The 16938-nt window shown below is 41.7% G+C and overlaps 1 protein-coding gene across 7 annotated transcripts in view; it reads right to left on the bottom strand.

Moving 5' to 3' along the window:
• Window positions 1–1434: 1434 nt before the first annotated feature.
• Window positions 1435–16938, bottom strand: part of TNS3 (tensin 3) — a 198195-nt gene continuing 182691 nt past the window's right edge. For 6 of the 7 annotated variants that reach the window (XM_040592171.1, XM_040592166.1, XM_040592167.1 and 3 more), the window contains 7 exons: window positions 15219–15314; window positions 13202–13279; window positions 11423–11500; window positions 7050–7218; window positions 5960–6028; window positions 5768–5794; window positions 1435–4787 (listed from right to left, as the gene is read on the bottom strand). In XM_040592171.1, coding sequence (XP_040448105.1) covers window positions 4643–4787; window positions 5768–5794; window positions 5960–6028; window positions 7050–7218; window positions 11423–11500; window positions 13202–13279; window positions 15219–15314 — 662 coding nt within the window. In that variant the 3' untranslated portion in view covers window positions 1435–4642. The remainder of the gene's footprint in view (window positions 4788–5767; window positions 5795–5959; window positions 6029–7049; window positions 7219–11422; window positions 11501–13201; window positions 13280–15218; window positions 15315–16938) is intronic. The other variant, XM_040592168.1, reaches the window with a different exon arrangement.

The raw sequence follows: 16938 nt of genomic DNA, 5'->3' as shown, positions 1-16938 counted from the left end.
ATCCTTAAATTCCCTCACAGCTCCCCTCTGCCCTCTTGGTTGCCTGCCAGCCTTGCTAGGTCTCCTGCAACCTTCCTGTTTCTGATTTCAGCTTTTGAGAACTTCTTCAGCTACTTGCCCTTGTGACTTCCTCTGCGCACACCACCCGATGTAGTTTACACTGTCGTAACCCTTGTGCTAGGTGTCAGCAGCAGCAGAGAAGGGATTTACTCTGCCTATCTAGCGTGCCAAATTGTCTTGTTCCAAGTTTTCTAACATAAATATTTTTTTTAAAAAAACACAAGGCAGCAGCTTGTGCCCCTTTTAAAGAGCCTGGCTGTTCACTTCAGGGTCCCTCCAAAGAAATGATTTCATTGACAAAGAGTAAAAAAGAACAGGCCTCCGCAGCCTTTCAAAGACAAAAACGTAAGGGCTGAGTGCCGACTTGTTTAGCCTTGGCAAAGGAAGACTGAAGGACACAAGGGGGGTCAGATCTCTTGCTATAAATACCTCAGGGAGACAACAGTTATTCACGCTCAGAGACAATGCTGGCATACGAACAACTGCATATAAACTAGCTATGAATGCATTTAGGATGAATACTGAAAGCAGACCTTAATCCAGCAGAGCAGAGAGACCCCAGAGCAGCCTTCGAAGGCGCGCAGCAGCAGCGGCACACATGCGTGCAGTGGCATCCCCGCTCAGAGGCAAGAGTTTAACAGGAGTCTTGACTCCAACACAGAAGATCCATTTTACTGTTGCACCCTTGTCATCTGTTCTGCATTGTAATTCATTCCAATAAAAGATGAATGCTTCCCGTGAGTAACTCCACTGCGTGTTACGCCCAAGCATAAAGCTCACGGTGGCCTGTAGTGATGAATGACAGTCAAGCACACTGACTGAAAAACTCCCGCCAGCCTACGCCTCATAGAAAAGGCATCAGCATGATGTACCAGAGTTTATCAGCCTTGGGAATAATCCTGATAAAAGCATGTATATAACTCAACCTTTAAAACGTGGCTGACGCACAGCTCTTGTGCTTGGCGAGCTATTTCAGCTGGGGGTTGGATTTTTCACCCCCCTCATGCTCCTCTGGAAGTTTTCCCAATGTAGTCACAGTGGAGGCACAGTTAAATGGGTACAGACATCTCAGAAGATGACATCATGTATTCTCCCTTTTTACACTGAAATACGCAATGCAGGTCAAAGGCACTTCTCCACCATCGTAAGTGCAAACGAACTCCAAAAACCATATGCTGTAACTACACTTGAACCACTAACAGGGACTCGTGATGTCAAGCTCTTGAAAGAAATCTTTAGGAAACAAAACTAAGACCCTGTTTCAGTACGCAACCCCTTCTTACTTCACCAAGAATGTTTTACTCATCAGCTGGTTTTGGATGTCAGCAGGTAACCTTCTTTCAGAACAGACTGCCCCGTAACATGGTGCTTTGAAATTTCACATTCATAATTTTATTAAAATCTGAATAGAGGCGATATCTGAAAAGCAGAGAAAATGACTATACAAAGAATTTATAGAACATTCATTTACACACTGGAGACCTTTTGATGCTTCTTTACAGTTTCAAGAAAAAGGCAAAAATATTCACTAGTAGGTAAACCCAAGGAGGAAACATTAAATTTTTAATGATACTGCTGGATACACAGAAACCATTTAATTAAAAACATGGCTTTTAGCATTTTTGTAGTTTAACACTGTACGATTATAGTAGTACATTTACTAAGCAGGTTAATAGGAGTATGGCTAAATACAGGTGTCAATTTGCTGTCATTAGTTATGAAATTGCATATACACATCTACCAAAAACCTTGAAAGTGCTGTATTAACTATTTAGTCTTGTATTTGCCATGAATGCAAGTTACGCGAATATCTTTGCTACATACACTACATAACAGTACATACCGAACTATTTCGCTTTGTGCATTTTTTAATCCATTAAAAAGCAAAAGCACGTGGCAATATACCATCCAAAGGAATGCATAATAGAAAACCTCCCTTAGAAACAGGGCAACTTCTTTTTTCCCCACTTACCAAGTACAGCTACACTCCCCGGAAACACCACCGGGAGCATCAGCGTGGAATTCCTTATGCTCTTGAATTCAGCAGGCCTTGAGAAAGCACAAGGAATAAAAAATAAGGCCCTCAATGGAAATGATAATACACAGGGAAAAAAACCCACTTTATTTTCAGCCCAAAGGCTAACACTTGGTGTCTAACAAGACACACTTAAATTTAAGTATCATCTACAGAAGTGAAAAAATAGAGTAAAAAAATTCCTCCTCGTTTCAATGTTTACAAGGCATCAGATTTAAATCTAATTGAGAATTAAATCTAGCTGAGCTGTCAGCTGAAGAAGCTCGCTAGGCCCCAACTGGCTGACTAGATTAGGCAACTGGGTCCTTGGTGTACCAAAGTAGTATGAAAAGGAAACTTGTCCTTTCAAAAGGATCAAAGCTCCTGAAAGTGAAGAACTGCATTCTTTTTTGGATGGTACATAAACACCATTTAAGTAGCACACCTTTGTGTCAGAAGAACAGAATTATTTGGTACAGATCAGAGGCACTTGCCTTTGTTGCTTCAACGGTAGCTACGACACTTTGGATTGCTTCACCCTTCTACACACATCCCATGCCCACCACTACTAACACACCACCTCCTCGTTCAAACAAATTAAACCTCAAATCTTTCTTCTCTCCCCCTCCTTCCCTCCGCCTTCCTTTTAAAAAGCATAAAGTCATTTATACAAAATTCAGTTACACAAATAATTTGGTAGTGCTTTGGCTATGCACTGATCAAGGCTTCTACGGTCCTACTACTTGAGGAAATAGGAAGAGAGCTATTAAGAAAAAACAGATCATAATTTACACAGGACAAATGTTGTACAAATTGGCGGAACCTTCTGCCCATATAGCCAAACCAGAGTTTCCCACTGCATTTAACCATTATTTAGTAAAAGTGGATAAAAGGATTAAATCCTACAAGTGGGTACAGTTAATCGAGTGCCGCACGCATCAGCATGCCAAATGCAGCCTGTCATTTCATTCTTCAGGGTATTAATATAATGATGACAGTCACACATCAAAGAAAACAGAGGCAATGAAACTTTTCAGCACCATCACGCTGAAGTTGCTTTATTACCCTCAGCTCTGATGCGAGGCTCCGGTACTCCTCTTTTTGGAGTGCACCGGAATTACACAGCAGACCTCAGTGGTTTACTGTCCTCGTGAAAGTTCCCACTGTCACCTACTTTATCAATTTTCTGTAAAGCTAACTAGCACTTTGTTACGCAATTAAAATACTCACGTGTTTAGAAAGATACAGCAATATGTACAAAAGTGACGACTGTAGAAATCATGACATAAATGCTTTCAAGAAATGGGACAGAATAACAAAATAAATTCCATTCCCTTTTGGATCTCCTGACTCGAAGAATTATTAAAAAATAACATTATAAACCAAGAATAGTTCCTAGAGATAAAAAATAGCCAAAAATTCCCCCCCCAAATCCAATAAAATGGGGGCCAAAAGAATCCACAAATACAATTATGTATTAGGTAGGGGAACAAATGTAACTACCAAAGCAGTATTGCAGAGATGGGAAATGGGAAGTTATCTTGGTGCTGTAAGACAAAAGTCAAAACATGAGACTCTATTGTCTATAGCAAGGCACAGGTTATACACATTTTTACTTAGGCAAAACAGTACTAAAGAGGCAAAGCTCAACAATGGTCTAGTTTAAGAATATCCGTATGACATATCAAGATCTGAGATCCACTATAAATAATCTGGTGCAGGTAAAAATATATAAATTATAAAATTTTCTTCTTTGCTTTTCCCTCATTTTTATCCTGTAATTACTAAAATACAGATTCTTCCCTGCTTAGTTCTCTGTATAAAAAAATAGTAATACAAAAAAACCCAGTTACAGAACAGACTTCCACACAGCCTTTTTTTGTTCTGCCACCTCTCCCATTTTTTACACTAAAACAGCCCAGCCCTCTTAACGCTAAATACAGAGCAACCTCCCTGAATATTCCACATTGCCACTCCTTTCTTATCAGAAATCAACTTGCACAAACCTTCTCTTCACATACATCTTCCCCTTCCTCCACTCAGCTCCCATCACTGATCACATGAAGATGAAGGGAAGAGCAAATAGTCTTCCTCAGACCATCGTTCTCTTAAGAGCATGTTTGCAAGGCCTACAGCTACCATTGATGCAACTACAGCAAGTGTCTTTGCAGAGGTTATACAAAACATTTTCTGCACAAAAAAGTAGCGCAGCCTACTGAGTATTTCTGCTCCAATAAATGATGAGAAACAGCATGTGAAAATATATTAGAAACCTTCAGGAGAAAAGTTTTCCATTTATGCTTCATTCAGGTACGAGCTACATGGGTTTGGGTGGCATCCAGCTGCTTTCCCTTTGTCCTTTGATGTAAAACCCAAAGAAATAATGCTTTGTGAAGTCAGAGGCATCTTCAAAGAAAAGGCTGAACTCTTCCAAACACAATGTGGGTCGCCCGTCCTCTGCTTTCCTTCTTGGGAACGACAAGGTTCAGACGCTGCTGCTGAATAGGCTTTCTGCCTCTCACAGTGCCTTCCTTCAGTGAGGAGCTCCGAGCCAAGGATGGAAAGGCATCAGATCTTCTTCTGGGAACCGATCATGACCTTTGATACAAAGTTCACAATGGCGCTGGCAGGCTGCTCCGGATCGTGCTCTGCGAACAGGTGGCACACGTTGTCTGTGGCACTGCCTTGCTTCCTGGCCACAAACCCGAACACTCTGCAAAGGCAACAATCGCAGCAGATCAGAGAACAGACAACACATGCATCGCCTCGGTGCATAAAGCGAACAAAGACACTGCAGAAACCCAAAGCACAAACTGTCAGGCTTCATCTGTCCTGACGGACAAAGGTCCTGCAGGACCGCTGCAGGCAGCGGTCCAGAGGCAGCAACCAGCTCCAGGGCTCCCAAGTGGCTCAGGACAGTCAGAATCAGGGCAGGGGACCATTGCCTTCCTCCTGCTCTTGTCCAGACTGCATCCTGTGCTGGCGGTCAGAGACATGCTGCTGATGCTGGGGGTATATTTAATCTGCTTCAGTGTTGCTGTTCTCTTACCTGCCCTGGCGAAGGGGGTGGTGTGAAGGGACAGAGCACTGCAAACAGGACTTAAGCCATCTATTGCTGCTCCTTTCCAGAAACCAGTGCCTGGGCTGTCTGTTTAGCTTTTTTTTTTCTTTTGGTGAAAGTGGGACAACAATGTTTGCCTTCAACAGAAAATGCTTTGCAACCCACTGGTAATTACATATTTTTGCCACACACTACCACACACCAGCATGACTAGGAGTGTTCTCACTTACGTGCCGTGTGAGGGAATTCTGGTGTTTTTTTTAGAGCTATCAGTCTAAGTGAGACAAATAAGCTTGTGTTAGTGTTACTGGACAAGCAGAACAACAAAACTGAGTAGCAAATGGCTCTGTTTTCAGCTCTGTCTTTAGTCAAATCCCAGACCTGCAAATGAAATAAACCACACTAGCTCTGGCTCCAGACATCCCACCATCGCAGAGTCAGGCCCTGGCTTAAGAGGTGCACGTGAAGTAACCAAATTCTAATTACAGTGGGCAGAGAGACTTTTGTCTCTGGACAGCTGCTTTCCCTCCTACATCTCTGACAAAGATCATTTAGAACACTAAGAAAGTGATCACTGCAATGATATTCCTAAAACATTCAGTTAAAAGAGACCCAGACAGGTGTCCACTTACTTTGCAGAAAGGCCATCTTTCATCCACCTTGTCGTCCATTAAGAAAGCAGTTAAAAAAAAAAAAAAAAAAAGGCAGGGGGGAACATGACACGGGACGGGGGGGACAGAGAAATAAAAATGAAACCTATGTTAGTATTTTTTGTAGAACAACAATGCAAACAACATATTAGAAATACTGTTTGTCTTCCTTACTTTCTGTCCTGTGGATCCAAAGCACAGAAAATAACCGTGTTGACTGGATAATGTCGCCGAAAAAAGAGTCTGAATAGGAAGAAATGTTAAAACAAGTTTTAGGAACAGTTAACATGCTTAAAATTTTAAACAATAAACAGATCTGAAAAAGAAAATATATTTCTTCTAAATTAAAAAATAAAGATACGTATTTTTTGCTGTCTCCAAATGACTTTGAAAGCCACCTGAACCGCTCCAACCAAATAAATCTATAATTAGAATAGCAACGTCAAGTTTTTGATCCAAAAGAAAACTGACCCTTGAGCTAAGAAAAAGACCGACAAATACAAAATGTACTTTTGCTAAAAACTGGCCTTCTGATTAGATACTACATGTGAGCGGGAAGTGCAACTTCTTGGAAACTTGCGAATAATCTGATTGTATCGTTTCAAAATATAAGCACTCCTAGGCATTATAATTTAAGGTTTTGCCCTTGATCTGCTATAAATGCTTGTAGATCCCACAGAATTAAAACGTCAGTCACTTTTTTTTTTTTTTAACCTATAATGACATTTCCGTTGTTCTTCCTTTGTTATTGTCAGTTTTCATATCTAAAGACTTTGTGGCAGCCTTAAAAGCATTCAGTACAAAGTAAATATAAAATAACTTTTTATCACAGCATTTTACAGGTTATCCAAAGCACTATTTCAAATGCCAGAGATACACAGTGGTTACTGAGGTCAGCTCTGTTCAGTGGTACTGGTGAAAGAGACTGTGAAGGCAAATTATTTCACTGAATAGGTTGAACATCAAATGCTGGCAAAGCCATTCCTTTCCCTTTTTTATGAGAAATAACAACAATGAAAAAAATGCCATGGCAAGGTGACCTCCCCCAGGTCAAAGCTGCCATGCGGAAGTGATGTCCACACCTTAGAACCTTCATTCTCCAGCACTGCAGACAGCTGACCCTGCCACCATCATTCTTTACAGACAATTGCATTGACCTCAGAGACAGAGGCTGCAGAATCTCACCAGGAAAATCAAATCAACCACAGCCAAGACTTGTTGGGGACACAGCCGGATAGTCTCTTCCCACCCCTCTTTTGCTTACTTTCTTTGGTTATCTGTCAACGTGATTCCCTGTGCAGACACCTTGAAATGGACAACGGTTGAGATGGGGGAAGGATCCTGCATCAGCGTCAGGCTCAAGGCTTTCTGTACCGCCTGGTAGCCCGTGAGGGACTCCATCTCCACCGAATTCAGGTACCACACGTTACACGCTGTAATGGAAGAGCGGAAAGACTTTCACAGATCATTACCCGACAGCAAGCAAAGGGGTATCTTCTGAACAAAACCAAGTAAAACGTAGATTTTCCACCTTTGTAAAGCAAACAGGGAATACTGCCAGCAAACTACCAAACCTTCTACGTGTGCCCCACCTTGTCCCACTGCTGCTTCATAGTTTGGAATTTTGGAGGTCATAGGCCTTCTGCCATCTCTTTGCTTTTAACACCTTTGTATTTAAGCCACTGTCTGTATTTATCCATTACCTACAGATCCTGAAATTTAAATAAACAGAAGACAGCAGCAGAAAGAGAGGCCGCTCATAGGTACTACTACAGCAGAGGCATTCCCGAGGGGAAGGAATGAGGACATCTTGCTTTTAAGTTCAATTACAGCAGCCAGTAAGAAAATACACATTTTTTGCAGCTTACGTTCACACATTCTACACTTCCAAATGGTTTTTAAACTATATTCAAAGGAAACCATTCACTTGTTTGGCACACCAAGAACATTTTCACCCTGCAAAGAATTGAGGGATGCTGCAAAGCTCAGTTCTCATTAATTCCATAGTGTTTTGTACGTTTAGCGATTTTAGGGCAAGCAAAACAACTTCCACATTGAAAAAAATTACTGACTTGTGTATTTTTAGGTCTGTTCTTTACCATGCACTTATTTCTAAAAGCCCTACTTCTCTCCTAGGGCCAGTAACTTCTGAAGTATGTCCATTAAAATAAAAGCTCATTGGTTTCTAAGGCTACCAAACAGTTGAATGTTTTCACCTGGTCTCATATCAAATCTGCAGCGAGCACTAGGAAAAGAAATACTAATATTATACAGCGTTATATAGTAGCACTATAGCACTGTATGCTACTACTACATGGAAACAGTGCCATGTACATTATACAGTATTAATTACTATTATTATATAGTATTAATAGAATTATTCACATGCTTAAATACTTTTGGACTGTGGTACAAAGTCAAATTTACCAGCAGATCAAGAACGTTTTTGAAAAGCCCTCTGAAGTCTTATTCTACAGCACAGGCAAGAATGATTAAACACATCCGTAGAGAAACACTGGTACCAACAGACTTTGTGTTTTGGTAAAAACATTTGTGTAGCTATCCAGGACAGAATTTACAATTCTGGCAGTTGACACATGCAGATTACCATGCTAATATTTCATTTCTTTAGCAGTTTAGCTTGGCTTGCCAACCTTGCTATAAAAGCAAAGATTAAACTAAATCTAAGAGCTTCTCTTTTCACACGGCTGTTCTGTACTCTGACTAAAGCTTTCTCCTATGACTGTCTACATAAAATGCTCAGCTAGACGTCAGCATTTTCAAACCAACGAAGTGATCATACCGTTAAAGACTGCATAAGCCTAAAATTGATTCCCGCATGATGGTCAGCCCAGTAATTTCAGGCTCTGAAGTCTGTCAGTGAAAGAAGGGATCCAGAGGTCCGATTTGCTTGATTTCTAAGCGTAAAATTTCCCAAACATATTGGCTCATTGGTGTGATATAAGCTCTGTTTGAATCAATTACTATACAATCCATGCAGAGAGGGACTTAAGACTACCAATGGCAAGTTCAACGAGGCCCTTCATCGCTCAACAGCTTTCTGTCATGTCTATTCCAAATTGTGAATAACATTCCCAACTGTAAGCTCTCCTCTTCTCACATCATTGCTGGGTATGCTTGGTACAGACCTAAAGCTCTTCATGCCTGCCATATTTCAGTCACACTCCTCACCACTTCTGAGACCCAGATGAAAGGTTTTCCTCCCTCCTCTGCCACATGTTGCACTGGTGTCGATACACCACGCTCAGGCTTTGTTTCCCACCACAACAGCCAAGCAGTTTGCCTAGACTGCCCTCAACGTGACAGTTCAAAAGCAAGGCACCAAATACAGTAGATCCTCTTTCTTCTGTAGCACAAAAAATAATAAACGGAACCTTTTTCAAAAAGTGCTGGAAAGTGCAAAAATGCCAGCTTAAAAAGGAGATTACAGGAAAAAGGAAACTGAGAATGGCTGAAAGATTTCTCATTTAAGAACATCATGCATGGTCTGATGGGGTAGCAAATGACAGCGATGCCACAGAAACACAGTCAAGGCTAGAACAAAAGGAGAACATCTGTGCCCCGTGCAGTGCAGCTGCCCTGTCTTCCACAGGTGGCACTTGGTAGTCACATCCATGCTCCCACCAACACCTACACAACGTGGCCACTGAGTAAATCCTGCTGCTTTTAGCCTGGCAATGTGCTCTGTTCAGGATGGTTAGTTCCTTGGCTGTATTATTGGAAACAGACAGGAAGAACCAGGATTTATTTGGGGCAGAAAGTTTTGCCACCAAGCAGAAGAGTTAACAAAGCAAGGTTTCTTCTAGGGAAAAGCCACTTATCTGTATCGTTTCTAGTCTTCAGTTGTCATTCTCTAGGAAGCAAAGAATTTCTGGGCAGCTTGTGCATTTAGATTTGACTGGAAACGCACATTAGGTTTTTCAGACAGCTATAAAAACAATAATTCCAGGAAAAGGCAGCCTCATTTTTTTGCTTGTGCAGTAGGATAAGGGTAGGGTAAAGCAGGGCAGCGAAAAAGTGCATCTGCTTTAACTAAACTGCTGGCACTCACATAAGCTCAGATAGTTGGCAAAGAAACAATTTACATGCTTCAGGTCTGCACTTCAGTGTTGAACTCCACAACCTGAATGTCTCTATGACCTTGCTTAAAACCAAAACCAACAAGAATAACAAAAGGAAAAAACAAAAAAAACTACTAAGATCCCCAAATGATCCATGATGTGACAGCTCCCACAAGGAGTTAACTGACTACTGCCCCAGCTGAATTAAGCATTCTTTTTCTTTGAAAAGCACTGCCTGAGCAAGGAGAAACCCAGAAAAGATATCACATGCCCCTTTTGCTGGGTTTTCAAGAGGGTAAGTTCTAAAAAAATTCATTCTCCTTCTTTGGGTTTCCCCCCCCCATTGGGCACAACCACCACCAGCACGGGCAGACAGAAAGGCCAACACTGCGCTCACTCCTGGCACAGCCTCACAAAGGCTTGCCAATGCCTCAGCCACACATGCCTGCTCGATTACAGCACTCAAAGTGGTACTTCAGATTCCTTTTTTTGCTGCACAAGCAAGAGGCAACACTCTCTCTCCTCCACAGCTGCTCAGCTTGGCAACTGCCCCCTTCACAAATGCCCCCAAATGGGTGAGGGCAACGAGGCAGCATCCTCCCAAAGGTGCGCTTGGCCACAACCCTGGTGCTTGTGGCTCCAGCGACAGGCTGAACTCAAAGAGTGAAATGCAGTGCAGGCAGAGAGATCCTGGGGAGAATTCACAGCGCAGCCTGAAGCCCAGGCACCACAGACAGGATCCCCCGGGAACGCCCACTGCACAGGGGAACGACACAGCAGCTGCATTTCTGCTAAGCCCAGCCTTAAGATTACGAAGGGGTACTCGGCGCTCCACGGCCAGTAACGGTGGGTTGGGACACCAGCACGGTTTTTCAGACAGGCTGTTTCACTAGCTGTCTCTGGGTCAGCTGCACATGAACAAAGCAGAAGAGAAGCAGAACACGTCTCTACACCTGCACGGGTACTGTAGTATGCATAAGAACCCATAAACCAGCATCCAATGTAAAAGACACTCGTCATTTCCTAACAACATGTAGCATGAAGTGAAGCACAGGGCAATGTTTTTTAATGTTTGGGTTTGGGGTTTTTTTCAGATCAATGGGACAGTAAGCATTTTCCAGCGGTATTGTTGACCCCTACGCTGAGAATGTAACCCTACTGAACACTTCCCTTAGTTGCCTTTTGCAGACCTCGGAAATCGTTCACAAACCTCTGCAACCACAGTTTGAAAATATCTTCTTTAAGTCCATCAGTTCTGAAAGCAACGTCACAGCTCAAAAATTGCTGTGTTTGCAGCAACCTATGCATACGTCACATTCTCACTGCAGACACAACAGGAAAGCAAACACAAGGTTGTGGAACTTAGAAGCTGGTTGCAGAAAACAGAAAGAACTTGGTACGTATCCTCACAGTGCCCTTTACACTTCTACACAGCACTGTAAATTTAAACTGCTCCCTTTAAACATCCTTCAGTCCAGTCTAAGCTTCAGCTTCATCCTGCCTGTAACATACAAAATTCGGTGGCAGTCAAATACAAAGAAAAAGTTTAACAGACCTGCACCCTGTTTGAGAAGCTCCGCTGCCGAGTTTGCAGCAGTTTGTGGGGAAGTTTCTGCTATCTCCTCCAAGGGATCTGTAAACAGAAAACACTGTCCATGTCTTGTTTGGACTTGAACTGACAAATCAATGCACATTGTCAAGCATGAGCTTAGCTTTTGTAATTGTGATCTCATCTACTGGACAACCCTTGGCCAGAAACACTGAACAACCCTGTATCTGCAACTATAGTAATTCATGTGAGTTTTGTGCTGCATCAGTTTTTTGGCTGCCAGCATGGCAGGAGGGATGCTCAGCCTTTATTTACTGACAGTAAAGGACATAACTACATAGCATAGGCTGCAGGGACACACGTGATGTGACATTAAAATAATACCAATAGCTATATTCCCTCATCACAGCCTCAAAATTTTTTAAATAGTGCGATTTTAATTATCTCATTTAATTTGCATAATTAAAACTAATTTAGTCACAAAGACTCTGTGTTTCTACGATAAAATGAATTAATTGTATTTTGATTCAGAAGGTGACAACATAATCCTTCTTTCCTCGTGTAGGAAATGAACATCTGAACTATTAAGACAGCAGCGGAATGTTTGCCCCCCAGTCTTCTGTTAAAACTAGTGAGAAATCTCTCTGTTGGTATGTTATTTCAGTTATATAAATGCACATAAAAAGATGTCACTTACTGCTCTGTTTAACGCAATGCATGCTGTCTTTGAATACACTTGAATGAGGAAGAGAGCAGTCACATGGCTCGTGACACCATTCACACATTTAGAGTTATCCATACACTTTAAATACTCCACCCACTGCATCCAGAATCATTAACCACAGAGGAGAAGATCACCTCAAAATGTGTGATGGTACCGGATGAAAAATAGAAATCCAAAATAAAATTTCACTGTGGTATGTTTATTTAGGACCTGGCAAATGTTTCAGCCCTGCACCTCTGCCAGAACAGAAGGAGCTTTCCATTTTAGGTGAGGAGGATAAGGAGAACAAGCCCACCTACCACCCTGTTTTCCCATATAAAGATATCCCTGGTCATATCCACCATAGCATGTTTTGGGGCTAAAATGGTTTCATTAATGTATTTGCGTAATTCAAATGCTATGTCTGAACACTGACATATGGCCTTTAACAAAAGTTTAAAGAGTTCAGTAGAAAACCACAAGAATGTTTAACATTTCAATAATACATCTGATGTTAACTTCATGTGGGGGAACAACAGACGACTGAATTACGGAGCAAGCATAGTTGCGTTTGCTGTTGTCTTGCGAGTGGTTCATTAAATCACCATAACCAAAATTAGAATTACAGTCCCACAACACAGGCTGTTTCATCGTTTACTTCAACATTTTGACCTGTGCAAGCTGCTATTTCCTTGCTGCCCGTGTCACGCTCAGGGCACCTTCTGTTCTTTACCTACTTGCCTTCCCTAAAGCCCTTCTGCAACCCAGACCTGAACATGCAGTTACATCTAACCACACATCACATCTGAGAAGTACTTTTGTCTTCCTACATGCTAGATTACCGCGCAGATTTCCGTGACACATATATGTTTATGACTGGAATATCACAGTACTAGGCTGCTCGCAACTACCCCTTGGGTAAGAGCTGTCGGCAGTACTGAAGAACCACTTTTAAAAGACAGCTTCCTTCCCTGTGTGTTGGCTTAGATCTCAACTTGTGACGTGTTCACCTGCCTTTGGACACTGGCACTCTGGAGCAGAGCTTGACTGCATTCTATCTCTACTGTACTTTAACAGCATACCTCTGTCTGGGATGAGGAGCTTGCAGGGTAGTGCCAGTGGGGTGATGGAATGCTGATACACCAGAGCTGTCAAACTCCCTGTGGTCAGGAGAAGAACAAGACACGCACAATTAACTTGGTGGACAACAAGAATGCTTAACAGTTACGTTGGCTCCAAGTATTTTACAGAATAAGAGGCCTCCCCGTCCTGCCCTTTAAAAACAAACAAACAAACAAACAAAACCCCAAAACTCTTGGCACCTAAGACAAGACTCTCTTCAGTCAATTTTAGCATATTCATGTTTCCCAGCACTGTCTCAGTTGGAGGTACTTGAACTCATTAATCACAGTCATACGCTCCCTTTCCTGGCTTAAACCCTAACCTAAATGGCTTTGCTTCAAATGGGAGAAAAGCACAAAAATGACAAGAACAGTAATACATGGAAGTTAGTAAATTTATTTCAATGCTCTTATCTTATGCTACATTAGATGTAGTAAAATCTTACAAAGATGGTAAGAGTACAAGGGGTCAATGCTATGTAATGAGGCAGAGAAAGAGTGAGTTCTGCCTCTTAGACACCTAGTCTCCACTCTCCACTGCTTTGCCTACATACACCTCTATTTTGTGAAAGTATAAATGATGGTCTAGAAAAAACCTCCTCCATTCAACGTAGCAGTGATGTATGTAGCATCCTCTATTAAATTTTTCTTCTTTTCTATTCAAAGCCACTTTTGTCATTCGGATTTGGCTTAATTAAAATAATTAAACACTAGTCATCCTTGACATTAGCATGAGAGACTATACTCTAAGGAGTGAGAGGAAGTTCATCAGTCTGTCCGTACAAAAAGCCATTCTTTGGTCCCCTTTACTAATATTGAACATCACAAGCCCATGCTTGAAAAAAAATTACAGTTCAACCAAAACCACCTCATTTTTACAGCCCACCAAAAATTTCTCTGGAATGGCAAGATGACCCAATTCTGCAAGGGTCTTACAGAAACTCCAAATCTGATACTATTAGTCCCTCACTATCTTACCCCCCCAAGTGTGACAGTGCCTGCCCACCCACTTTGTGAAGCAGTTTTGAGGCTGTACACATTGAAAGATTAAGAGATGCTCAAACTAAAGATTACTAGGGCTACATATGTGCTGTAAACAGGTACTTCAAGATCAAGGTAGGATTGGGCTAAAAATTCTGATTTGCAATAGGTCTCATGTCAAATGGACAAAATTCAATCCACCTTCAAATAGGATTTGTCCTTTCCCACTTGTTTATTTCATGGTAGCTGTCCCTTTCCTTGGTGTGTTGGGTGCCGGGCACCGCCCGCTCCAGCAGCTCCACTGAGCTACAGGTGGGATGCCTCCGGGAAAGCCTAAGAAAGGGCAAAAAAGGCTGCACAAGGACAAGGAGGGAACAAAAAGGGTGAGACCCAGCAAAGGACCCACCACAGTCAGGAAGAGTCTGGGGGGAAGCAGTGAAGTTGAGCTTGGGAAAAGGGGAAGGAAAAGTGTTATTTTAGTGTTTGTCTCTCACTACCTGAATATCGATTCTAATCGGCAAAAAATTAAATTAATTTTCCTGAAGTTGAGTCTCTTTTGCCCATGGCAGTAACAGCTTAGCAACCTCCCTGTCTTTATCTTAACTCAAGGCTTTTCCCATCCTGTTTGCCCCTCCTGCCCCACTGAAGAGGGAAAATGAGTGAGCAGCTAGGTAGGTGTCTGGCTGGTTGCCCCAACAGGTAATGTGCTTTCACCCTAGCACATCAGGGTGGCTGCTGCCACATAAAGTACTTTGTGAACATCCCATCCCAGTGTCATTTTAGCCGTTGTACATATGCTTGGTCACTGCATCTGTGCCAGAGTGCCCTACACATATACTTAAGGTAAACGTGTAGAAAGCTCCTGTAACCTCAGAATGGGTTCCTACAGAAATCATCAGCACTTGAGCAAAGCATTCCCTCATTTGCACTCCATCCAAGTCTATAAAACAGCTCTGGCAAACGCATTTTCCATGTCCCTGTGATGCACAGTACTTACCAAAATACGGTTCATTTGGGCATCCTTTCAAGCGTACCCCCTTGTGAGTGCACTCAATCAGAAAATGCCTTACAAGTTCATTTGACAAATCTCCAACTGTGTTGAAAAAGAAAAAGAAAGCTCATGAAGAGAAGCAATAAACAGACAATAGTCTCACAAATTAGCAGGTCTTTATGAAGCAGTTTTCCACATTACCACCAAATGTTTTATATACAGCACGCAAAGAATACATTAGATCTGCTCTGCTGCAAGGTTACAAGCTGCAGTAAAAAGGCCATTTTGCAAAAAAACTCCACAAGAATATAGCTTGCTTTAGACAACCATAGGAAAAGGTTTTGTAATCATAAGGGACTGATATCCAAATATACACTTGTGTCCTAAAGGTCTAAGCATGGTCCCAATGACAGACAGGAACAGAAATTTGGAAAAGAAATGGTCAGAAATTCTGATGCACTTGCCCATGAGAACTTGTATCCAATGTGACAAGGAAGTAAAAGTATGATAAAATACTCAGATTCCTAGTGACAGCTCTGCTCACAGTCCAGATTAAACCAATGGAAGATAGAGCCACACAAAGGTAATGATGCCAAGTCTCTCAATAAATTTGTAAGTTTTAAAATGTTTGCAGTTTTAACTAAGTCTTTGCTCCATAACAATTACATGAAACACTCAGGTTTCACTAGACTTTTAAAGCCAGTTTTTATCTCTTAGGTGTCTAGGACACACTGAAATTGTTAAATTGGATGGAATGAGGAGATTCAAATTTCAAGAGGCATATAAAAATCCCCTTGAGATTTAGCATTCTTCTACACATATACATATATATAATTACACATATGCACACATATAATTAAGACAACTTCATTACTTCTTGATAGACTGGTTCACAGTATTTCACACCTGTCTACAAACTTAATCTCTCTCCAAGTAATTAAAGGGTTATTTCATAGCGAGGGGACAAAGCTACCCAACCATTCAAACCTGAACAAAAGAGCCACAAACACAAATGCTCCCTTTGATCCATCAGTCACAGTCCAGCAAACACGAGACATCAAGGGTTGACTTTCAGGCTAACACAGAGGAGCACATTACTCTGGACAGCAGAAACTTCTCTGCAAGCGTATATTGCAAAGATCACCTTTTCAAACAGCTCACTGTTGGCCACTATGCTCTCACAGTACTAAAAATAAACGACTACAATGCATGTGGGAAGGGGAAGCCAGGAACAAGAAATCCTGCAGGAGACTGAACAAATTTGTGCCTTCTGGGATGAAACGATAGGAACTAAAAAAGCTAAATATCACACAGCGAGACACTAAGGAATGCAACAGTCCCTTACTACAAATTTCTCTTGACTACTACCGGCCTGTGATACAGCTAACGTGAACTGGCTGTTAAAGGCTAGCAGAGCTTGAACTTACATGTCTTCCTGGACTTCACTGGTTTGGTGACAAAAAAAAAATTACTAAAAACACCTACAGCCACTCTCCATTTACCCCTTTGTTGCTGCTATCACCACTCCAGTGCACCCTGGTCTTCATTAAATCAGACATTGCATTGGTTCTGCTGATGTTTCTTGGCAAGAAAAAGATGGATTACATGGCAAAGTTTTATTAGAAATTTTCTCAAGATACCAGGTTAAGCATATAGAATTTGAGAGTGTTACTGTAGTCAAGGTGGACTGCTAACCTTGCCCCAGAGTAAGCACGAAATCTTAAAA

The sequence above is a fragment of the Falco naumanni genome, chromosome 4 (genome assembly GCF_017639655.2).
Source record: "Falco naumanni isolate bFalNau1 chromosome 4, bFalNau1.pat, whole genome shotgun sequence".
NCBI classification, from domain to species: Eukaryota; Metazoa; Chordata; class Aves; order Falconiformes; family Falconidae; genus Falco; species Falco naumanni.
This window is presented reverse-complemented; position numbering and strand designations above follow the sequence as displayed.